This window comes from Spermophilus citellus (assembly GCF_964194105.1).
Source record: "Spermophilus citellus genome assembly, chromosome: 2".
NCBI lineage: Eukaryota > Metazoa > Chordata > Mammalia > Rodentia > Sciuridae > Spermophilus > Spermophilus citellus.
Window position 1 is genome coordinate 95,369,883 of NC_138183.1, and position 25,749 is coordinate 95,395,631.

At 39.9% G+C, this 25,749-nt stretch overlaps 1 protein-coding gene across 1 annotated transcript in view; it reads left to right on the forward strand.

Annotated features, from left to right (window-relative positions):
• Positions 1–25,749, forward strand: part of LOC308638352 (death-associated protein kinase 1-like) — an 84,379-nt gene that overhangs the window by 31,996 nt on the left and 26,634 nt on the right. The window contains exons 8-17 of the mRNA XM_081275730.1: positions 801–890; positions 2,129–2,221; positions 4,494–4,613; positions 5,089–5,187; positions 6,490–6,588; positions 8,777–8,875; positions 9,887–10,084; positions 11,736–11,933; positions 17,125–17,223; positions 21,064–21,141. Of these exons, the coding sequence (XP_081131856.1) occupies positions 801–890; positions 2,129–2,221; positions 4,494–4,613; positions 5,089–5,187; positions 6,490–6,588; positions 8,777–8,875; positions 9,887–10,084; positions 11,736–11,933; positions 17,125–17,223; positions 21,064–21,141 (1,173 nt within the window). The remainder of the gene's footprint in view (positions 1–800; positions 891–2,128; positions 2,222–4,493; positions 4,614–5,088; positions 5,188–6,489; positions 6,589–8,776; positions 8,876–9,886; positions 10,085–11,735; positions 11,934–17,124; positions 17,224–21,063; positions 21,142–25,749) is intronic.

Consider the following 25,749-nt stretch of genomic DNA (forward strand, 5'->3'; position numbering starts at 1 on the left):
TGGCAGAGCAAAGCTATTCACCTCATAGGGGCTGAAATGCAGAGAGAGGGAAAGAAATGGCAGGGCTTCAATATCTTCTCCAAGGGCACGCTCCCAATGATCTAATGTCCTATAACAAGGTCCTACCTCCTAAAAATTTCACTACTTCCCAACAGTTCCACAAGTTGGTGATCAAGCCTTTAGCATATGAATCTTTGGAGGCATTTAAGATCTGAATCATAATGGGGGGATATGATAGTTACCTAATAAAATCATAGAACCAATAAGTGAGCATTTGTAGAAGTTTGGGGCCATTAGAAAACTTTTTTGCCTTTTTGTGTTCCCAACAGTTTTCTGGATTGCCTCTCAGAGGTAGAGTCTCCTACCAAATACTCCTGTTGAACAAGGTGCAGCAGAAAGAATTCAAATGCTATAGGAAAAGCCAAATTTGCACACTTTGGAAGTTGCTCCTAGTTCACAGTTACTTGATGATACTCAGGTTTAAACACTTCATAATATTAGCCACTGCTTGACTCTTGCCATTCCCAAACTGTCATTGTGGAAAGTTGTAATTTAACTTGGCTCCAAACTCAATTTCTCACCATGATTCAGTTTTATGGCTCATATATAAAACTTTCAGTCATATAATTAGCCTGCTGAGATGAGGTTCCTAGATCTTGCATGTTTTCCCAGCTTGTTGTGCTATTTTAGGAAGGTGAATGTGTAAGCCTGTTTGGAAAAGTGAGAGGTTTTAAAAAGTTGTCATATAACCCATTTCTGTAATTAGAGAGCTCTAATTTTTTTTTGAACTTTCTTTTTAGCCTAAAGATACGCAACAGGCACTTAGTAGAAAAGCATCTGCAGTAAATATGGAGAAGTTTAAGAAGTTTGCAGCCCGAAAAAAATGGAAAGTAAGATTGTCTGGGGGATTAATAAATTCTGTTTCTTCAGCATAGCTCTGTTTTGTCAGGTCTCATTTCTTCCATAACCAGCAACTGGAACATACATCCATTTTTTTAAAAAAATTTAATCTGTAATATTCAACTCCATTATACTATTTTCAAAGGCAAGAAAAATTCATAGTTTAGTCCTGTTTAATTTTTTCAAATGCAATTTTGCATTTTCTTTTATCAAAATCATTCCTAAGACATTTTCATATTATTACTATAAAAATTAGTGACGTCTTTTTCTAAATAAGATAGATACACCAAGGCATATTTTAAATAAATGTATTCTTTAGCACAATGGCATTGCGTTTATAGCAGCACATGTGCAAATGGTTCTCTAAATCCCGCCTTCGACTGTAAGTGGTTGGGTGGCGTAGGGTGGGGCCAGGAGAATTTGCAGTGTGGCCTCTTCCACTTCTTCAATGTGTATGAGACACTGGTTCAGAAATCCTTAAAACAATCAAAGTTCAAGTTTCAGAAAGTGATAGGATGGGTTTCTGTGCCCAGGGTGATGTCAATACCAGAGGAAGCAAGGATTGCTGTGTCTTGCCAGCCCTGGGCCATCAGTATATCTCATGTTCACACCTACTGAATTTTGGGTGCTTCAATAGGGATGAGAACCACAGCACTAAATTCTGAATGAAGAGTGAGACTTACAATGTAAAGAGAACCACCTTAAGTTTCATTCTCTCCCTCCCCCTACCCCCACCTCTCATTCTTACTTGTTCTTTGAGAATAAATATAGAGATCTTTGTCTTAGAGACTAAGACATTATCTACCATTATTACTCATATGGGCTGACAGGCTCAGAGCAAGGCCATCACATACTACACTTCTCTGAGTGGGGACATCCAGGGTTTTTTCAGGGTTCAATCGTATTCCTTAAAGAATAGAGAATTAAGTGAGGAAAGAAAAGAGATGTGGAATATCCAATTCTGAAGCTTAATAATGAAATTCAAAAGGAGAATCACTCTATTCTGTTGTCTTGATTTATAAGAACTTCAGATTATTCTTCAGGCAGATTACAGTCTAACTAACTGTGGGATCACCCACCTGGAGAATGTGTGCTGTCAGCAGTGAACACTATCTCAATGACTTTGTCATTTGCACTAATTTGAGCATTGTTACATAAGTTATTTTTTCTCCTCTCCTCCTGATATTTTTCTTTCTTTCTTTCCTTCTTTCTTTCTTTTTTTTTAAAGCAATCTGTTCGCTTGATATCACTGTGCCAAAGATTATCCAGATCATTCTTGTCCAGAAGTAACATGAGTGTTGCCAGAAGCGATGATACTCTGGTAAGCAAACCTGTTTGCCCTGGTGAACTTGTTTTTTAGTTCTGTGTATTTAGAATGTTTAGATTGTTCTGTTTGTTTAGCAGCTTAGAAGACAAGAAATCATGGAATTGCCAGGTCTGTTCTTATTCCTCTCAAGATGGATGATTTTGGCCCCTTGTGGCTTCTTTCTTCCTCTTTTCACTTGGATTTGGTTGGCACTATCCTCACTTTCACTTCTGCTCCCTTTATAACACTACTCCCCACACAACACTTGCACGTTACATACCCGCGCACATGACATACACACATGCACACACTTAAAGAGACACACACTCTAATAAGTAGAAGAGGAAAGAGCTTATTCTGATTTTCATGAACTAAAATGAAGGCCCTCAGCTGCCACTGACCTGGAGAACTTGGGATCATAGTGGTACAGATAGGGCAGACCATCTTCCCTCAGCAAGCCTAGGATACAGTGCTGCTTGCTGACATGCCAGGGTAGACCAGAAGGTCTTGATTTTTTGGTACTGCACTGAGGCCCTTGAGAAAGGCAACTCACTTCTTTTTTCCAATCAAAACTGAAACCTAACCACTCATGAGCTCTTCAGATATGACTAGACACATCTGAATTCAGCAAGACTTTCCCTGATAGTTAAACAACAGGGCTTTGTTAACTCTGGAGGTAAAGGGGACTCCAGGAAAGGCAGACAGTTTGGTGGGAACTCCCGTGCTCTGTAACTAAATAGTCAGCATTTCCAGGGTGGAAATCTGTACACCAAAGGCATGCATCACATATTAGCACATACTAACTCTTTTCTTTTCCCCTGAAGGTGGTAGGTTCACTGGGGGCTACAGGTCTAGTTTTATAAGGAGTAAAAAGAGATAGGGGATGTTAAAAAAATAAAAGGAAGTAGGAGAAAGGTAAGTTAGGAAGAGGGAGAAGGGAGAAGAAGAGGAAGGTTTCCTTGGGAATATTCAGAAGACATTCCCAACTGTGAATTTAACTATGAACGGACAACTATGAATATAAGTAAGTTAAAGGGAATGAATAAAGATTGCAAATTTTAATGACCCTGAATAACCAGTGAGGAGAAAATACATGTGAAAAGTTTAGCGTAGGAGAGGGACCATGTTAGGGAGATCCCTTTCTAGAATCCAGATTCTCTGTCATTTCCATATTTTGCTAATCATGGGGAAAGGTATAAAACTCTCTTACTCCTTTAATACCCCCATTTCTCTTGATTTTCAACCCCATGCAGGTGAATCTTGGTTATGAATTTGGAATGTGATAGAAAAGCAAAACCAATGGCATCCTTAGATATGTTTTCTATACAAATATTACTAAAACCCTTCAGAGTTTGTTTGGTTTCAGATCCAAAGAAAAGAGAGTGAGTTCAGAGAACTGCTTTCATTTTGCCCTCACAAGCAGAGACTTAGCTTCTGTGGATAGACTTCTCCAGATTTGAAATTTCAGTAGCCACACCTAAATATTAATAGTCCAGATAGTTATTCGGGATTTTTCTAGCTTATTCCTTGGTTTTAATGTACCACGTTTTGGAAAGAAAATTTCTGGTAAAAAAATTAACAAAGAAGAATTGAGCAAATTTGTCATTCAACATTCTGTAGTTATTTTTCCTTTGTAATTAGGAATGTGGCCATTAACTGTTTTCTGGTCCCTTTTTTTTTTTAATGTTTCTCCCCATTAGAGCTAACATTTTTTTTTGTAAAATTGTGACCATCTATCAGAGAATTTTGATATGTTATTTTAGAACTAGAGAAGGAAGACATTTGAGTGATCAAAAAATGATGTCTATAATTACAAATTGAAGACTTATTTTATGCTAAGATACTATTTTGTTTGTTCTATAGTTTTTCTTTTTTCATATCCAGGAAGAAAGTTTATATTATACCCTTAGTTCTCCATGACACTTTCTGGTTCTCTATTTTGATAGATTCTTCAGGATAAAAACAAAGGGTTTTTTTGTCATAATCATTTTTGGAAATCTGAATCTTTAAAAGCTGTTTTGCTCCCTAGGTTACAATGCAGGTGGCATTAGGCTCCAGTCAAAAGTAGATGGGATTAACTTGCAACACAGAAAGAGCAAAAAGTCACTTCTCAGGTCCCTTCATGACCATGTAGATTAGAGAATGAAAAGCCTCAATTTCTTTGGATGAACCTTTTATGCTGATAGAAGGTTCATCCAGAAGAAATTGAGGCCTCTAATGTTATTGTCTCAAGTCACCATGGTACATAACCAGAAAGCTAACTCTCCATCCTTGATGTCTTTCCTAGGATGAGGAGGACTCCTTTGTAATGAAAGCCATCATCCATGCCATCAATGACGACAATGTCCCAGGCCTGCAGCACCTACTGGGATCATTGTCCAACTATGATGTTAACCAACCCAACAAGGTCTGATTATCTTCTGCCTGCGTGGTGGAGCAGTAGACTCCAATTAAGTTTGGAAAGCCCCAGCAGCTTCTCCATTCTCCCTTATAATTGGAAACTCTATACTGTTGGAAAACTCACTTTATGAGTTGCAAATGAAGTCTTCTTGCATTGAGGATCTGCTTCCATTCCCCTACTGCAACCCCACCCATGAAATCTTGTACCTTCTCATCTGGCACATGGCAATGTCACCTTTGATTGTGAATCCAAAAGAGGAAGGGCATCTTGTCCTCCTGACCCTCTTCCCTTCTCTTCAGCAATAGTAGCTCTGTGTTCTTGAGGTCTGGAATAGGGTGTGGGGACAACAGTGATAGGATAGGGCTTTTCCTTTTTTACTAAACCTGAAAATCTTGTGTGTGTGTGTGTGTGTGTGTGTGTGTGTGTGTGTGTGTGTATGTGTATGTGTATATATATATATATTTTTTTTCATGTATTTCAGCATGGGACACCTCCATTGCTCATTGCTGCTGGCTGTGGGAATATTCAAATACTACAGTTACTTATCAAACGAGGCTCAAGAATTGATGTCCAAGATAAGGTCATAATTTTGTTTTATTGAAAATGGATTCATTTATTAAGTATTTAAAATTGTCTCCTAATTGTAGGGGTAATAGAGAAAAAAAATGTATGCCTATTTCTTTTTTTTTTTTTAAAGAGAGATTGAGAGAGGAGAGAGAGTGAGAGAGAATTTTTTTTAATATTTATTTTTTAGTTCTCGGCGGACACAACATCTTTGTTGGTATGTGGTGCTGAGGATCGAACCCGGGCCGCACGCATGCCAGGCGAGCGCACTACCGCTTGAGCCACATCCCCAGCCCCTATTTCTTAGTTTTCTATCAAGGAAGCTGAACTGCTTAAGCTGCCTGTGTAATATCACACATTTATCTCCCCTTTGTTCTGTGCTAGCATCAGCATTTCTTTGTACCTTCCTCAGATTTCACTCCTTACTGATCAAATTTATTTAACAGTGTTAGATCTCACCTTTGGAAAACAATTTATTTTCTAGTTAATCTAATTAGAAATGCACTTGCTTGCATATTTATTAAGGCAACCAAATAAGAATGATACACTTTGAGGTATACATTGCATTAGAAGTGCAGACACAGTTGAGTAACAGGTGATCATCATTACTGTTGATCTGTCATTAGCATTCTTACACATTCAAAAGAACTATATATAATTGGATTAAATTTGACCCTTTACAGTATAGTCATATTCCACAGATTCAACCAACTATGGATCAAAAATATTTGTTAAAAATTTTTCAGAAAGTTTTTCTTGTCTTTATTCTCCAAACAATACAGTGTAAAACTTTTTCTTGGTATTTATATTCTGTTATTATAAATGTGATCTAGAGATGATTTAAAATATATGGGAGGATGTACACAGATTCTACGTGAATACCACACCATTTTATGTAAACAATTTGACCATCCATGGATTTTGGTGTGGGACCAGAATCCTAGATAAAATCTTACTCAGATACAGAGATCTTACTGTACAAGAAATTCTAACCAGGGGTTGAAATAAGGGTTTTTAAAAAAGAAAACCAATTTTTTTTTTAACTTTGAGACAATTTTAGATTTATGGAAAATGTTGTAGATAGTGTGGAGAGTTCCCTTTTGCCCTTTACCCTGCTACCTCTAATGTTACTGTCTCAAGTCACCATGGTACAGTTGTCAAAACTCTAAAATTGAATGGGGGCTTTGTTTTTCTTGGAAGTGGTTCATTCCTTTGGGATTTGTCATCACATAGGAAGGGAAACAGAGTGATTCTGGGGATGCATATTTTGAATCTGTTGGCTCTTTAGAAATGTGAGTCTGCATTGGTTTTCATGCAGGGTGGATCAAATGCCATCTACTGGGCCTCTCGTCATGGTCACGTGGACACTTTGAAATTTCTCAATGAGAACAAATGCCCTTTGGATGTTAAAGACAAGGTAAGGCCACTCTTCTTAGGAGGAAGAGAAGGAAGTAATTAAAGAATGCATTTGAAGGCTGGCATGCCATATCCATTAGAACCCAAAGTGTAAGGATTCAGGGCTGCCGTCCTTCTGCAGATGACTTCAGGTGGATGTTCCTTTGTGCTTGTGCCATGGTCTAATATTAAAATCTGACTTAGACTGAAATCTCGGAGGTTGTTGTAAGAATGTGCAAGCAGTGGATCATCTTCCTTATGGCATGGACAGTCAGAGTTCTAGTAGGGAGACAACCAGATAGAGACCTAAGTCCTGATTTTCTGACTCTTCTTATACTCTTTAGCAAATCTCTACCTTTTTCTTTCCTTTGAAGTGGCTGACAATGTTGACCTTACACATACTGGCACAAGAAGATTAAGGATATAATATATATAAAGTAATGCCGCAGTCTTGGCTGGGCACAGAATCACGAGCCACCACACACCTTGTAGATTCAAACAGCAATCTTTATTCCCGAACTCACACCGGCCTCTACACACGTTCTGGGGAAATCCAAGTTCTGCCGCCGCCCAATTCACCTACTGCACGAGGCTTTTTTCCAAATACTTTCTGAATCTCAACGGGAACTCAAGGATCGGGCTGAGGCAGCAGGATACGCCCTATTCCCCCGCAGGGTACACCTTAAACCTGGAACTTCCCTAAACCCAAGGACGGGATACTCCCTAAAACCTGATCAGCTCTAAACCCGGATCAGCCCTGGTCCTTGAGCAAGGTCACCTTACTAAAGCATACATGCAATGTCCCAGCGAATGTCCTCTAAGCAACATGGGGTACGCTGGCAAGGAAATTTCGATGCGTCATTCCTATTTGGCAATGGCCCTCAGCAAAGTAAGACTTTGGGGGGCAAAGATGTTACTAAGGCTTGTGATTTACTAAGGTCCTTTAATGCATGTTTTCATTCAGTCCATATAACAATCCTGTGAATTAATTGGAACTGGCCTGAACCTAGGATTCCTACCTTCTCCTTCATTACTTATTCTACTATACAATACCTCTCTGCTTCCAATAATCGTAGACTAATTTGTCATTTAGTTAAGGCTACCACACACTGTTTGGGTTGCGCACTGCCCCATACACAAGGGATGACATTTATATCAAAGACACTCTTAGCTTTCTGTGACAAAATATTTGATAAAATCAACCTAAAGGGAAGAAAAGTTTATTTTGGCTTATGGATTCAGAGATTTCAGTTCATGGTCAGTTGGCTTCATAGCTTTTGAGCTGTGTCAAGAAAAAACATCATGGGTACATGAGGGAGAAACATTCTCATTTTATTGTGCTTAGGAAGAGGAGGGGGGGCAGAGAGAAAGGGAGGGAGGGAGAGAGAAAGGGAAGGAGGAAGAGAGAGAGAGATAAAGGGTCTGGGGTCTCCAAATTCTCTTCAAGGGCAGAATTCCAATGGCTTGACTTCATTCTACTAAGCCCCACCTTCTAAAATTTCTACCATAGCGCCCACATGCTGGAGACCAAACCTTTTAATATATACCCTTTTGGGGGACATTTAAGATTCAAACCATAACACACAAATTGATGACTGCAGTTTTGTCAGTTGGCAATAAAATATCTTATTTTGTCTTTAGTTAGTTTATTCTGACATTTTTGGTGGGCAGATATAAGTATAGTATCTCAAAGAAGTGTACTTCTTATTAATTCATAGAATGTTGTCATATGAACAAATATGGATGTTCTTTAAAGTCTCCAAGACTGTAAAATATAAGTTGCTAAGCATAGACAGACAAAGAGATAAGAAACTTGTTATGAAAAGAACTGTATTTTTAAATAATTGTTGTATGAGGAATCTAATATTGAAAAAGGAATTTCGTGTTTTTAAGAAGATCAAACAGCTAGAAGCGTCCACAGATAAAAGAGTATAAGCAACTCATGGATAAAGAACATGTTCACACTGAGCTGGCCAACTGGGGGATTTATTCTAACAGGATGGGCTAGATGTGTGGGTTTGATGCTAGCTGCCTGGTGGCAGCCCCATCCCCTCCCTGACCTGGTCTCCTAAGGGGCCTCTGACCTGAGAGAGGGGATTCCACTCAAGGGGAGGGTTTAGACCAGGTATGCTTTGGAGGGGCCTTGTATTCAGTCCCCACAGCTTGCACACATAGGTAGCTCTGACTCATGGGCCCCCTTTCTTTTGCAGTCTGGAGAGACAGCCCTTCATGTGGCATCCCGCTATGGCCATGCTGATGTGGTTCACTTATTGTGCTGCTTTGGCTCTAATCCCAATTTCCAGGACAAGGTAGGTCATGGTTGCAGATGTGCTCACTTCATTCTGCTCTCTGCATTCATGTACAGGCAGCCAAATGAGACAGTGGAGTCTGCCCTAGTTTTATTCAATTAGTTTTCTTCTTATTTCCATTATAGAGCACAGGCCATCATTAGAAGCATTCTGTAACACAGGGGTCCATGCCAGCTTAGGTTCTGACCTCTTCATTCATGTATTTAATCCTCTGGACAACCCTGTGAAGTGGATTTCCATGATTATCATCCTCTCTGTACAGGTGAAACTGAAGGAGAGAGAAGTCCCATGACTTGCCCAAGCCTTTCTAAGTGAGAGCCAGGGCTCGAACCCACATGGTCTAGTTTCAGTATTCACATTTATAACTACTGTACTGTAATAGACTCTTATAGATAGATACGTGTCTAATGATGTTGATCATGAAGGTACAGACCTTGCGGTCCTGGTCTCCAGGACCTTTTCTTGACTAGTTAAAGCATCATTATCTTGATTGCTATCTTGACAAAGTGATCACACTGTTATGACTTGTCTTTGTGTTATATACATAACAGAAACAGTCAAGCATGAAAATTATTAAGAAAATTTATGCTCAGAAAAGTGCTGTTTCCTATTAATAGTTTCAGATGAAGGGAATAATGGCAATTTTATAAGGAAGGTTCTATAAATCTACACATATGAAAGCTCTGTAGTTCAGAAAAGCTGAAACAGTGGTTTCAGTGGGCCCCTGAAAGTCGGTTATCAGTGATATGCTGAGAAAGTCAAATATATCCAACACACAGATGTTGAGGAGAGAAAATTAACTAAGGAGAAATATTGGATCTGCTTCTTGATGGTAGCAACTCACACCGTATTGCTATTTCAGATGAATATTTTGTTCCTATAGTTTGAGCTCTATCCCTCTACCTCCTTAACTTGACTTTGCTTTTGGATTCAAATGGGGCTCTCACCATGCTTCATGTTTGCTTTGACTTTATTACATTCCTCTCCTTTGTGACTTGTCTCCTTGGCCAGGAAGAAGAAACCCCTCTGCACTGTGCTGCCTGGCATGGGTATTACCCTGTTGCCAGAGCCCTTTGTGAAGCCGGCTGTAATGTGAACATTAAGAACAGAGAAGGAGAGACGCCCCTTCTGACAGCCTCTGCCAGGGGCTACCATGACATTGTGGAGTGTCTGGCTGAACATGGAGCTGACCTTAATGCCTCTGACAAGGTGCTTCATGGGGGCATGTATTGCACTCACTGAGAAGTGATCTGTAGAGCAAGAGAAATGACTCAATTTGTTTCTCTAAGAAAACAAGCCCTTTTTAAAAATTATTTGTTCTTTTTAGTTATGCATAATAATAGACTGTATTTTGACATATTATATATACATGGAGTATAACTTCCCCTTCTGAAAACCAAGCTCTTGAATGCAACCAATTGTAATTATCTTTTCTCTGTTCCAAAGATTTTGTGAACTTTACTTTTCTAGATTCTTTTTAATAATAATCAAAGTCACTTGTGGCATATGACATTTTATAAATTGGTAAAACCATTTTGGTGTCTATTTTTAACTTTAAACTTTTTAGCTGTGGAAAAAGTACAGTGTTGATCACTGAATCCCAGACAATTCTCATTGAGTGCTAAAGCTGGCAACACACTATTAAGTTTTAGATAAACAAAGAAAGAGATAGTTTATTTACTTCTACCACCAGTTCATTGTAAAAGGACAATGAACCAGTCTTTTTTGTCTAGCAATTTCAATTCTAGACCAGGTGTTCCCTTTAACTAAGCAAATTCAATATAATCTGTTTTTATTATGAACTTATATTTAAAATGAGCCTAGGATATTTCTGTGTATTTGGATATTTCTGTTGGATTTGGGATGTGGTAGTTCATTTATTTATTTATTAATATTATTTTTTAGATGTTGATGAACCTTTATTTTATTCTATTTATTTATTTGTGGGGTTGAGAATCAAATCCAGTGCCTCACACATGGCTAGGCAAGCACTCTACCACTGAGCCACAACCCCAGCCCTAGTAGTTCATTTAATAACTTCTAGTTGTGAAATATTGTCATGATACAGAGTAGTGGTTCTCAGCTGAGGCAGTTTTGCTCCTAGGGGACTTTTGATAAAATCTGAAGACATATTCTGGGTGTCAGCTAGGGTTGGGGCTTGCTACTGGCATATAGTAGACCTAGACCAATCTTGTTCTGTTAAGCATCCTACATCTCAGAGGAGCCTCTGCAGTGGAATTATCCTGCCCAAAACAACATTAGCACTGAGGTGCAGAAATTCTAGTACAGAAGAGTAATAGGAATATTTTTGAACTCCCTAACAACTCTTGAAACTCAGCACATCCATTCTAGCAGGTAGAATGAATTCCCAGGCTGGGTTTCATGGGATGTGGAGGGTAAGCACATTACATCTGGTTCTCATATGTATGACAGCTGTTGAGCAAATAATTTCTTGTTGCTTTGTTAGTTTCCCCTAGTGTAAAATAAAACAATAAGCTCTCTACTTCGGAAGTTAGCAAGTATTTCTAGGTAAATGTTTTTGAAAATGTTTTGATTTAACAGGCCTTTGGAATACCAACAATTGTTTATGTCTTGTAAGTGCAGAGACAAAGAAATATAGGTTCTTTCTATTAATTGAACTGCACAAACCTAAATTAATCAAGCAGGTTGTCACCTTAGGCTGTGATGATGATGCAGAAAAGCCTCTCCCGCCCTTCTAGAGCTAAGTTTATGACATTTTAATTCCTCCTTTAGGCTTTGTATTAGTGATCCTGTTGCCTGTTGAGCCCTACCCAGGCTGGCAGGGAAGGTGTACCTCAGTGCTGCCCTCCTAAATGAAAGCTCTCATGGTCTGTTCCAGGATGGACACATTGCCCTTCATCTTGCTGTACGACGCTGCCAGATGGAGGTCATTAAGACTCTCATTAGCCAGGGGTGTTTTGTGGATTTTCAAGACAGACATGGCAACACGCCTCTCCATGTGGCCTGCAAGGATGGCAATGTGCCTATCGTGGTGGCCCTCTGTGAAGCAAATTGTAATTTGGACCTCTCAAACAAGGTAAGCATGAGGAGAAGAGCCCTGCCTTCCAACTGTGTCCACCCATCCTCCTGCTTCAGGATGTGGGCCATGTTTCTGTTTATACTCTTCATTGTTTAAGTGAATGTCTCTCATGTGCCATTTGTTATTTTTTCCAAGACGGTTCCATTTTAAGCTGTTTTACATGTGACATTTGAATAATCTCCTAGAAGAGCAGAAAGTTGTTGCATTAATGAGTACTTCCTGTTTTGCTTGGATTCCCATTGGTGGTCATCTTGAATGAGTGTGTGTGTGTGTGTGTGTGTGTGTGTGTGTGTGTGTGTGTGTCTTGCAGGCTCCTAGAGAGCAATCAGAGAATATGGTACAAAGAAAGGCATCTTTTCTAGGGCACTAAGTCTTCAGGAAATGCCTGATAAGATGCTTTGGTTCCTAGGACCTTACATCTCTTCTGATCTTTCTCCATTTAGAGTTCTATGGTTAAAATTTCGTAACACCTTTCTTTGTGCTAAATAAATTTGGAAAGACTGAGGGGATTTTATCATCTCATCAGTAATAAAGAAATGAAAACAATAAATTGTGTACATCTATATTCATAAAAAAATCCCATATGCGAATTTCTAGAGTAGGTTGCTGCCTTTCCTTTCCCCTGAATCCCATCTCAACTTTCATTACCAAATTAGATAGAACATTTGGATATTCATATTACTTTAGCCCTGTAACTTTATGAAAGGCAAGCACTGTTTTGTTATGATTATGCTAAAAACAAAGTCCATGTGGAATTGATTTTTTAATTGTGGAACATGTTTGTTTACAAATGGTATATACAGTGCCAGCAGGATTTTGTTTGATTTGTTAAGATAAAAGAATTAATATCTGAAACAGCTGGAAAATTATATTTCTATGGGAAAATCATTCCTCCTGCATGTTACATGAGTACTTGTAATGAAAACTGAAGTTACTAATCTTCATATTCTGAGGATGTGGAAAGGCAATATTCTAGGTTTCAGCCATTTGCTGTTGGTTGATTTCTTGGTTTATCCCATTCTAGTCTTGCTAAGTGGTTATGTAAGTGGCTTACTGGGACAGGTGAATGTAGTATCAAGTAGTGTCAAGACCCTGGCTTTCCTTCTAGGATTGCTTATGTGAATCAAAAGCAGCTTCATGGAACATGATATACTTATTAGACTACCTTTAGATTTGGCCATTATATGCATAGTGGGCCTTCTGTGTGTACACTATCTGGGAATGTAGCTCAGTGGTAGAGCATGACTAGCATGCAGCATGCCCTGGATTTGATCCCCAGCATTAAACAAACAAAAATCCTAGGGCATTTGGTGGAAATGTTTCTATATTTTTAGTATTGCAGATGGCTATGGTAGTAAAAAATAAATGTTGACACAGTTTGTGTTTTTTACTATATATGGCAAAGCAGTGGTATACAGAGGCATTCAATAGATGATTTTGTCATTGAATTAGGCTCGGCCAGACTGAAAATTATTAATTCCATATTATTAGCCTCTTGGAATCAGTGGCAAAGTTCAGACACTTAATGCCAAACCTATTTGGAGCAGAAATGCTGGTTATCCATAGCTTTTCATTGTGTTACACTTCAGACAGACTCTACAGTTGGGCTTTGATGCTCAGATCCTTAGCACACCATGACTTTGTGTAGAAAAGGTTTATTTATCTCACAGTTTTGCAGGCTGAAAGTCCAAGAACAGGGAACCATCTGACCTGCTTCTGGTGAGAGTCTTCTGGCCGGATCATAACATGGTGGATATCATCATGTGGTGGGGTGGGAGGAAGAGAGAGAGAGAGGGAGAGAGAGAGAGAGAGACCACATGGTAGAGAGGAGACAAGAGAGAAGCTGACTGCTTTATAACAACCCATTATTGTAACCAATCTAGTCCTTTGAGAAATTAACAGAGATTAATGCCTATGACTAGAAACCTTCTTTCCAGTCACAGACATTAATCCCTTCTGAGGGTGGAGCCCCAGTGACCTAACCACCTCCAGTAGACCTCACTCCTGAAAGTTTCTGCCATCTCTTAGTACTTTACAGTGGACAGCAGAACTCCATTACATGAAACTTAGAGAGACAAAACTATATCTGAACCTTAGTACTCTTGTTTTTCTATTTTTTCTCCCCTACTCTTTTTTTTTTTTTAAATAAAGAAAGGTAATAGAGACTCTATAGAATGGTGTGCAGGAAAATAAAGGAAAGACATTATTTCTTCACTAAAGCATAGCTAATCCACCTTTATGCATGTTTGTTCAAATACGGGATTGTTAGTGTGGATATGGCATGGTGGTATCCACGTTCTCAAGCAGATTGTCACTCTTTCCTCAGGGTGTTGTTTTCTTGCCTCCTTCCTGCTAGATCACATTTCCCTAGAGACAGATTCTACCCATCACCAGCAAGTGACAGTACCTTGTCACTACCTTTGATGCTCACTGTAGTGAAAGACATTATTTCATGCTTCATTCTTCTCATATGAAGGTCAGAACAGTGACTGTTTAACACAGCTGTGTTGAAGATCACACAAGAGAAAAGGAAGGGACCACATAGAATGCATCGTCATGGATGTGTCGTCCTTACTGTTTATATCTTTTGGCTCTTTTCATAAGCAACAACAGAGAAAGCAAGTTGCATGCACAGACAGAGACAACACACACACACACACACACACACACACACACACACACACACACACACAGAACTGGGAGAGTGAGTACTCCATGGCTGATAAGCACTGATTAATTATACACTTTTTTGGTTAGTAAGGTGCCAGCACTCAGGACCTTGTGGATAGGAGTGTGGATGATTCTGCCCCCCCTGCTGCTTTTAGGCAGACAAGTACACACTCAAAAGTAGCAGTCCCTCACATTGTCGTCATGCTGGGACAGGGTTCTCAAGGTTCTATGGAAACCCAGAAGCAATACTTTGAAAACCAAAGAAATCATAGAAAGTTTTACAAAGGTAGTGACTTAAAATGGCTAGGGCTTTGACAGGTGAAGAGGTCAAGAGAGCCAATTTCAGACAGAGGAAATCGTGTATATGTTGGTGACTGTAGGTAACATGACAATAGGGGACATGGTGCGGCTCTTTAGAGAGAAGGCAATGGGGAAAAGGAACATGCTGATACTAGAAAGAGATGCTGGATCCAGATAGCAAAAGGCCCAGAATATAGTGCTAAGAAGTACAAGTTCTGTTCCATCTAAAGTTGGGGGGCTTTGAAACTGTCAGTCATTGTTTGTCTCATTATTAGACTTCTCTTCATTATCTCTTTTCTATAAAACTATATATGTGTGTGTGTATTTTTTTCATAAGCAAAATTACATCTTCTTTACATTTTATCTTCCAAACTTGTTTTCTTTCTCACACTTACTCCAGGATATTTGAAAGCTTAATATATGCTTTCTAAATGACTTTAGAGATGATGGTAAACAAAGGATGAATGTGTGTACATAATGCAGTATCATTTAAAATGGCAAGAAGCTGGAATTCCCTGAAGTGTCTGTCCTCTGTGGGCTGGATAAATCAATCATTATGTAGTCCTGCACTGAGTATTATTCAGATATTCAAAAACATGTAATAGATTTTAGTTAAAGATATGAAAAAGCATCTACAATCTATTGTTAGGTGAATAACGCAAGTGATGTAGAATATGACCACATCTTGGCTTTCAAAATTGTGTACCCTATATTAAAGATTCATAGATAAGAGCTTGGAAGGAAATGCACCAAAATGTTCAGTAGGGAGGGCTCTGAGCAGGGGAACCTGTGGAGGAAAGGTGAGTAATGCCAAGGATTCATTTCTATATTGTTAGGATATTTTATTTTTTTCTTCAAACTAATATTTTATTAAGTACAATATCATTTAGGTACATTTATCTTTATAAAACTAACTTCCTTTTTTGGTAAAAATAGCCCCAAACTGCTGGCCCTTCCTAGGCAGCCCTTGAAATTCTGTGGTTGGCTCTTGGCCTTGCCACCCACTCCCGCATCCCCCAAAGCTGAAAAATCTCCTGGGGTTAGGTGCAGTCTTGGATGAGGTTAGGTGCAGCCGGCTGGATCCATCATGCCTGCTTGAAACAGCAAGGTGTAAGGCAATTGATGTGAGGTCCTCTCTCCAGCAACCACACCTCTGTTAGAGCTGGTGGGGGAGCAACTTCTTCCCCTCCTACCTGAAATATCAGTTCATCAGTAGGTAGCATGCCCATCAGAACTTGTTTGTATATTTTAAATGAGCATGTTTTAACTTCATAACAAAAACAGATGTACAAATAAGCAGCATAAAACAGAGATTCCCAAACTTCATCAAATCACACCACTTTTAGCATCTCAGTAATTTCTATTTCCCCTTCCCCTAGGGCAAAAGAAATACTTTCTACTGATTAAGTAGTTTAGCCCGAACAACTTGGCAGCCATTGAGAAAAATAAAACATAAATTGAAAGAAAATTAATATTTTTATTTCATTCTCACTTAACGACAAGTAGTCAAAGGATGTTTGTGCCTTTTGGCACCAGCTGTCTCATTCCCTGATCCACAAGGATTTTCTCAGGATACCGGTTTCTTACCCCACCAACCACTAACCTCTTGCAAAGATATGATGGCATTGAAAGCAAAGCAATAGAATCTAAGGTGTAGACTCCTAACTACCTCAAAACTAGTAGTTCACTTGGTATCTGAGCCTGGTGGCTACAGCAGAAACCTAAGATATTTCTCAGCACTCCTGTGAATTTACCGCTATGCCCTGAGGTCCTATGGCATGCAGTTTGGGAACCACACGCCTATCAACAGTGAGCATGCCCTTCATGTTTCACCTCAGTAGATTGTCTTCAATAACTGTCCTTCCATCTCCTCTTCCCTTGCTGTGTCTAAATTAGAACTGTGATGCAGATATTGCTGGGACTTTGAGTCTGTCACATCCTGTCATCACAATAGGAAACTTAATTTTAGCTTTCTCTTTTATCCTTTGTAGTTGTATTTTGAAATTACTCTTTAAACAGTAAAGTACTTGAAAATGGTCTGCCTGGCTGGCTTGCCTCTGTGGGAGATGATTCCTCCTCGTCCCAGGGTTCCTCTACCTAATATGGTCTCCTGGAATACATTCCCTAGATATTTTCCTCAATAATTACAAAGTATGAACCAAAGGGTCTCATGAGCAATAACCCTGAGATCTGTTTTGATATTTTTTTCTCTTTCCAGTATGGGCGAACGCCTCTACACCTTGCAGCCAACAACGGGATCCTGGACGTAGTCAGGTACCTCTGCCTGATGGGAGCCAATGTGGAGGCGTTGACCTCGGTGAGTACTGCAGCTTTTGGCAGGAAAGAGCTGTTGGAAACTTCTTGTGCCTCAAGGGCATGAGGGGAAAGGTATTGCTTGGCAACTGCATTCTAGAGCAGACAAGCTGCTATTAAGCTTTAACTCCTCCGCTGCAGTTACATAAACATTTGCCCACACAAACTCAGTTTAATATCTGGTTAATGTTTCATCCTATTCTCATTTCAACAGGCCCCACTCTGCCAGAAATTCCCGCTGGTTCTCACTGGCCATTTGTTTTCTCTGTTACACAACAGTGCCGCTGTAATTTTGATTACATGTATGTGTTTCCCTTTTCTAAATGCTCACCCTCTACCCCAGGGCACTGGAGCCTCCTGGTCCTTTAGAAGGAGCTAGAGGAAAAAGCAGCCATCCTAATGAACAGGGTTCTACTGTTTGCCACCTGAGGCCAGACTGCCTTGAGGCAAGGAGCGGCTCTTTATTGCTTAAAGAGCTCACCTCTGCTGCTAGGTCTCCAAAATAGTTTTAAATAAGACTTACTCAGTTTTCTCACTCCCCAGTTCAGATCTAGTACCTCCTAAGCAGAAGAAATTCTTTGATTCACATTTCATGAACTACCAAAGAGGGACAATAGTTAGGACAATAAGATAATGTCTTCTTACTGCTGTGAAATATCATTTGAGTTGGTGGTGGCTGAGCAGTGGGTCAACTGTCTTTTGCTTGGGAGAATCCTGAAACTCACAGATTGAAGCACTGATGACATAAGGTAATTCTCTAAGGCCAAGTGCTATTTTTTAATATAGTGGCCCCTTTCAGGTCCCTGAGGCTGGAAGTAGAGCTTCATATCTTGGAATTCATCAGAGGATTAGCAAACCATTATCCAGCCCACTGCCTGTTTTTGTAAATACATTTTATTGAAACACTGCCATTCCCATTCATCATTATCCAGCCCACTGCCTGTTTTTGTAAATACATTTTATTGAAACACTGCCATTCCCATTCATCTAAGTATTATCTCTGATTATACGTGCTACATACAATATTAGAGATGAGGAGTTGCAACAGAGACCCCAAAACATGTATGATGTGTTTTATAGGAAATGTTTGCTGACCTCTGTAGGATATTGCCTCCCTGACCGTGTTCATGTTTTTTACGATGTCATTCTCTTTCCAAAAGTAATGAATCTGTTGTGTGCAGTGTTGGCTCTGAGTTGTGCTTTCTCTGCAGGCCTAGTTATTATCAGTACTCTACATGGGATTGGTCCCCTTCTAAGGGCACTTCCTAACCCACTGAAAATCACACATGATGCAAAATACATTTCCTGCTGTGCATGGACCAGGGTCTGATGCTCCATTATCAACTCCACCCAACCCCCGCCCAACCATAATCTTGGAATATTGTCTACTTACTTCATAATAAAGCATTTTTATGGGGAAAGAAAAATATTTTAAAAAGTCTTGATGTTACCTCATTACTAGCTTTGAAGTTGCCAGCAGATGACCTCTGCAAAATCCAGCAGTGTGGGCTATCAGCAGCCCCAACCTCTAGAGGAGCTCACCTCCAGCTTCCACTGCTGTTCCCACTGGTTCCAGGTGCTCATAAAACCTTACTCAGTGCCTCTAAGTTATTCATTCTACAAACACCTAGCATATACTCTACCAGGTACTGCTAACAGGATTATAATAGCAATAAGATATGTGTGTTCCCTCAGAAACTTCTGGAAAATGGGGGAGAGTCTCCACCAAAGAATCCCAATAGCTAATATTGTGACAGGAAAGTAGGGTCCCAAGGGAATTGAGAGGGTCAGAGCCTCTTCCTGAAGGAATCATTACCTGGAGTGTGAAGACTGAGGGGCAGGAAGTGGGCAGAGAAATGTGGAAAGCACTGGGTGCTGTGAATAACTGGGGAAACACAGCATGAAGAATCTCCAGGCAGGTGGAGGAGTGAGCAGGGCTGGAGTGTGCCCTGCTCTTCTGGCCAGGGAAAGGTGGGACTCTTCCTGTTACAGGCCAGGGGATAGCCTGTTACTATTTTGAACAGGGAGGGGTATGATCATTTAGATGGGACTTTCATGCAAAGTACATCACCAAGAGAATAAAACCTTCCAAGTCTTGTCTTTGATCCCCGCTGACCTGGACAGCACTAGTCTTAGACCATCTTCTGAAGGCCCCAATCACCTGTGCCCATACTTTCCCGCCAGGCCTGTTCTTTTTCTTCCTCAGAGTTCAGTCTCTGTGAAGGCTTTCACATATCAGTAAAGGAACCAGATGATTTGGCATGAACCACTTTCTGGGGATGTGGTGTCCCCTAAGGCACCTGATTCACCCCAGAACAAATGAGAAGTCTTCACCTGCCCATTTCAGAACTTTAAGGAAGGAACTTGACACATTTCAGAACTTTAAAGAAGCAAAGAGAGCTGGGTAGTCCTGCTTTGGAAGCATCCTTCCTCTGGAGCATCCATCTGAGCTCCATCCTCAGCCTGAGATAGGGGTCCTCAGCCTGGCAACTTTGACCCCCACTGGAAACTTGCAACTATCTGGAGACATTTTTGGTTGTAAACAAAATCAGGGGCTGGGGATGTGGCTCAAGCAGTAGCGCGCTCGCCTGGGATGTGTGCGGCCCGGGTTCGATCCTGAGCACCACATACCAACAAAGATGTTGTGTCTGCCGAGAACTAAATAAATAAATATTAAAAAATTCTCTCTCTCTCTCTCTCTCTCTCTCTCTCTCTCTCTCTCTCTCTCTCTCCTCTCTCACTCTTTCTTTAAAAAAAAAAAAAAAACAAAATCAGAATTAGGGGATGCTACTGGTACCTTGTGGGTAGAGCCAGGGGTGCTACTAAACATTCAATAAGGTGTTGGACACCCCTGACAACAGAAAAATTTCTAGTCCAAATGTTACAGTGCTGAGATTGAGAAATGTTGGGCTAATGGGACCCTTTGCATGTCTCAGAGAGTAAGCGGAGTTGAGGAATTGGGAGGTTTCCAGGTAGACAGATTTTGGGTGTTCCTGTGGTTATACAGGGATGGAAATTTTAACTGTTCGTTGTTGATAAATATTGATAAAGAAAAAGCAAGGTGAACTTGATTTGTTTGAAAATTGCTTCCATCATTTAAACTTTTGAATTTTGAATGATCTACAAAACTGCAACAGAATAACCCACTAAGCAGTTATATCCCTCTTGGTGATATGGGCACAGTGACAGCTCCCGCCTTCCACGGATGATGCCAAGGGTTCATGCATGCAAAGCACCAAGAACTGGGTCTGGCATAGCTTACCAGAAGGTTCTTAATTAATGTTAGCCCTTATGCATACTCATGGTATGAAAACAAATAAATTCATTCAGTATGAAACTGAGGTCTTATGAAGTCTCTAAAAATTTTTAAATCAAAATTGTTTGATTAAGCCTTTTCTTTGGTATGCACAGTGATTACCAGGAGCTGGCATCATTTGAGGGCTCAGTTTGTCTGTATGAGGACTGTTAAGACATTAGCTTGCACTAACTAGAATTTAGCACCTAATGATATTCTTGGTCGTCTTCCTGATTGAAGAGAGGGGCTCAGGATGGAATAATCAGCCAACTAATGCATTTTGATTAACACCCATGGGGGTTGAGACATCTCTTTGTTATACCCCAAGACATCACACAGTGATTGTTCCTCTGTCTTGTCTTTTCCTGGGCAACCAAATAAGGATTCTCCAGATAAAGAAACACTATAGGACATACTTTTTGTTTACCTGATTTGCTGCTGATGTCTGTTACTTTTCTACCTCAGACCCACAGATTAGGTGTGTGGAAGACACATACAGCTGTGTTTTGCACAAAAAAAAAAAAAAAACTTGTAATTTTTCACCAACAGGATGGAAAGACGGCAGAGGATCTTGCTAAATCAGAACAGCATGAGCACGTGGCTGGTCTACTTGCCAGACTCCGAAAGGTGAGAAATTCTGTTCATCTATAAGAAATTCCGTTTGTTTGTTTGTTTATTTTCTGTGGTGCTGGGGATTGAACCTAGGGGCTTGCACGTGATAGGTAAGAGTCCAACCATTGAACTACCTCCCCAGCTCTCTACCTGTTCTTATTTTAAAAATTCTCAGACTTCCCCACGTTAATTATTATTGAACAGAAGGAAGCTTTGGACATAGGTTTTAGCAAGAGCACCTGTCCCTGTCCTATGGTTTGCACATCAATTTGGTATAAGTACATAAGCTCCCCATTTGATTTCTTCATCCAGAGGTAGACTTGAAAAATAATTTGACTTTTTAACCATTGCTGTGTATGGTCTTTATCCTGTACTAACCATTTCCATAAAGTAGAGTGGAAATGAGAAAGATGACTGCTTTTTTCTTTTGTGTTTTGAGTTTCCAGGAATCACTTATGCTCCTGTTTATCAAACATTGTTACTCTGAGGTTTATAGAAACATGACAAAAAAATAAGTAAATGCAGATGTACCCTTTGCAGCCTACCTCATACATAGCAATTTCATCAAGAGTCTTCAAAATAGACCCTTTAAGCTAGGAACCTTGTTGTATGCACAAAATGTTCACTTTGGTGTTATTTAAATCGAATAGGTCTTAGTTGGAAGAGTAAAATGCATAGAGAATTCCTGGGCTTCAAAGTAAAAGATAAATTCTATGCACATTATAATTCCTACTATGTTAAAATGCTTACAAAGAAAATAACAGTCGTATCTTTTATTTTTGCTATTGTGAGTTAACATTTTTTAAAAACACTACTGTATAGCTCCAAGTTTCCTCTAATGATCATGAAAATAATTTTCACAAAACAAATTTTCTACAGAAATAAATAGATAAATTAGTTGATTGTCCAAGACATGCTCTGGATACCCCACAATGTTCCTGACATATAGCCCAAAGAGTACCTGCCACAGAAAGTTTGTTGTCATACCTTTGATGTCCACTAGAAGATTGAAGTTTCATAGTTGTCCCATGGTCTTGGAGGGATGTTATAGATTGTAGTAGTTTCTTTCTTTGTATGGAATTTAGATTTGGAAATAACCAACTGTTTAAAGTGTGTGTGTGTGTGTGTGTGTGTGTGTGTGTGTGTGTGTATATATATATATATATATATATATATATATATATAAAACCCTTTGAAGTTCACCTGATGGAGAGAGAATGTCATGGATCGTTATTTTCACACCTTTCTGCTTTTGGTGCTGTGAGGGGCCACAAAGGCACCAGGTAGATGTTGGGTCAACTCCTGGGCCACTGGAGTAACTCCATTTCCCCTCTTTTCTCAAGATTCAAGAGAGAAGTCTAGAAAAACTTACCCAGCCTAACTCACCTGTTCATACAGGACACAAGTAAAGTCATTGTCAGCTAAGTGTTTTCTTGCTTGTGCACTGTGGACTGTCCTTCTGTGAGTGACAATTTGGACTAGAAAGACAGAAAACTTTTTGTTTACAAGCAAAATAAGGTAGATAATGAACTTTTAACATGAAATTTCCTAATTTTTAAATTCATCTTATTGAAGCAATGTCAGCAGCCTAACAGAACATAGCCACGGTCCCTGTTTGCAATTTCTGTTTTTTGCTGGATTATATAGTTGGTAACCTTATATTGGGTGTAGAATCTTATGTTTATCGACAGACTGTTCAGATAAAAGGACTATTTTCAATTGGTTACCCACCATCTACCAATAGTAGACTGGTGCCAGGCGCCACCCACACACCTATAATCTCCGAGACTCAGGAGGCTGAGGAAGGAGGATCGAAAAATTCAAGGCCAGTCTCAGCAACTTTGTGACACCCTGTCTCAAAAAAGACTGGGGATGTAATTCAGTGATAAAGTGCCCCTGGCTTCAATCCCTGGTAAAAACAAACAAACAAACAAACAAAACAAAAACCCACGAAAGTTATGCTGGGTTTTCCACAGGGTGGATAAGCACAGATTATTGGTCGCTCACTACTGGGTCTCTCACTACTGGGTCTCTCTAGTGTCCACTGGTAGAAAGCACACTTTGCTAAGACTAGAAAGGGTTTTGGGAATAGGCATACCACTTTCATTACATATGTAAATATGCATGGTAAGGTATTCTTAGATTTCCAAAACACCACAGAGAGATTTCAGCTCCCCTACAGCCCCTGGTCTAGCTAGGATTTCTGAAGATCACTGTTGTTCCTTCCCAGATGTTTGCTGGCCCTTGCTCAGCTCCCACAGAGGGCAGCACTTGTTACACTCAGACAGTCTGGAAAATGCAGTGGCTTTGTTCATACTTGGCCTCGAGTGCTGATCACCATCTCAGAAACTCCCACGGGAATGGGCAGTCAGCTTATCTTTTAAGCAAAAATTAGCTGAAAAATCATGGCTTCCAATAATCCATCACAGGAGACAACTTCCTTTGGGAGAGAGAGAGATATTTTATAGCACTCTGCTGTGTTTTGCTGCCATCTCCTTCTAGGAATGGTCTTTTCTTTTATTTAAAAATAGATTGCCAGGCTGCATGCAAACCCAGATGTTCATGGCAAAAACAGACTTGAAAAAAATGAGTAAATTGCTCAGGGGGAAAAAAATCAAAAAAAGACATAAAAGGAGAGCATCAAAATAATGCCAGGTTTGGACTGGGATTGGTACAGTAAAAAGTCTTTCTCCCTTAATCTATTACCAAATTTTCTGCACCATTCTTAGATTATTTCTATAATTAAAATAAAAGAAGCCTGTGGAGTGCTCCATCCATGTGTTTTAGGAAAGGGTGGCTGTTTTCCAGCTTAGAATTTTGAATTTAATATGATGTGCGTTCCTGCACTGTCTCAGTTTCTCCTATTGATTGTCACCATTGTGCTTTTGATATCTGAGTTTTAAAAAGAATGCTGGGAGGGGGAATATTACAATATTTAGTATTTTACCATTATCCTATGATTTTTCTCCAAAGGAAAATCAACACAAAGAACATTAATTTTAATGCTCCTGATTGAAAGACATTATCTTTCTTGCACTTAGAACCCAAGGAAAAAGTCCCCCCTTCCTTTTCTCTTTGAGAGGCACAATACAGGCTCGCAGCGAAAGAGTGGAGACTTGGGTGTACAACAGCCTGGGTTCCCATTCCCTCCTTTCGAGAGTCTTGCTGGGCAACCCAAGAGCTTAGAAGCTCTTTGTCTCTGTGTCCCCTTTTGTCCAGTGGAGTAAGTGTGGTGCCATCTCCCAGTAAGGGTCAGATGGGTTGCTATAAGTGATGTCCTGAGAACAGTACCTGCACACATAATTGCCATGTGTTTGCAGTCATGATAGACTGTAGAGCACTGTAGTCAAGCCCCTGTAAAAGCACTCTTGGAGTAGGTGTTAAGGTGTGGCAATTGTGGTGGGGACCCAGCAGATTCATCTGTGATAACAATCATTTTTAACTCTCAGTATGTTTGGCCAGCACTGTAATTTTACAATAGTCCCATGGTTCACAGAGGAGGATGTTCCTGAGGGAAGTCTGGCATCCAAGAGGGTGAGCAACATGCTAATAAGTGCAGAACTGCAACTGAGACCTGAGGTAGCAGTCTCTGCTTTTAGTGCCTTTCAGCCAGCACAGGGCTGCTGTGGTGTAGATGCCTTACCACTGAGCACAATGGTCTTTCTAGATACCTTGCTGAGCCTGTACAGAGCAGCCCTGCCTTGAATCAGATCACACATTGTCTCCCAGTGGAGTGGGCCAGGCTTCTGTTCCCTTCAGCAGCATCTTCTTCTTCTAGAATTCCTGTTCTTTTGTATTTATTTGCCTTCGCCTTCCTTCAAATCACTTGACTTCAGATTCCTGATGAGCCAAAAGAGGAGGAGTGATCTGCTGAGAATTTCTAATTGCATTCTATCTTATTTTGGCTTTTGTTATTTGAATATTTTTAGAATAAGTCCCAAAATAAATAACTAATTGACACTTAGGTACACCTGGATTCTAGAATTTGAATATTGGAAATGATCAAGCTGTGAAAACAGCATCCTTGGAGACTTTATGGGGATGAGGGTTGTAGGTTGCAGTGGGAGCAGCCAATACCTGCTGAGAAAGCCAAGGCAATATATAATTTGCAGTTATAATTTGTGTCACCTGGTGGAAGAGACTGTTCACAACCAGGATACAATGGGGTTCCAGAGAGAAGAGAATATATTACACTTCGGATCATTTAATATCATTTTTCTGTCAATGATATTTTTCCTCAATATTTTCCAGTGTCTCTTATATGTGTGCCATTGGTGTATTTTTGGTGGCAGGGATGTCCTGCCTTTTCAGGATGTTTCTGGTCCTTGGCCTCCAAGCATCTAACATCATAGCATTCTTTCTCCACCTTCATTATGAAAATGAATAAGCAAAAACAAAACAAAATAAACAAATAAACAAAAAAATCCTGCCTCCACACACTCCCTGAAACCCCTCTGCTGGTACCACCTTCTGTAAGTCACCATAGATTGATCCAGAACACATTCATGGGAGAAATCATTATCTGGGAAAGCCAGGTTGTCACCATTCTATTTAGTTTCCATGGGGGCCAATTAGCAAAACCAATGCCTCCTATGTTTTCACCTCTCATCAGTTGACATTGCC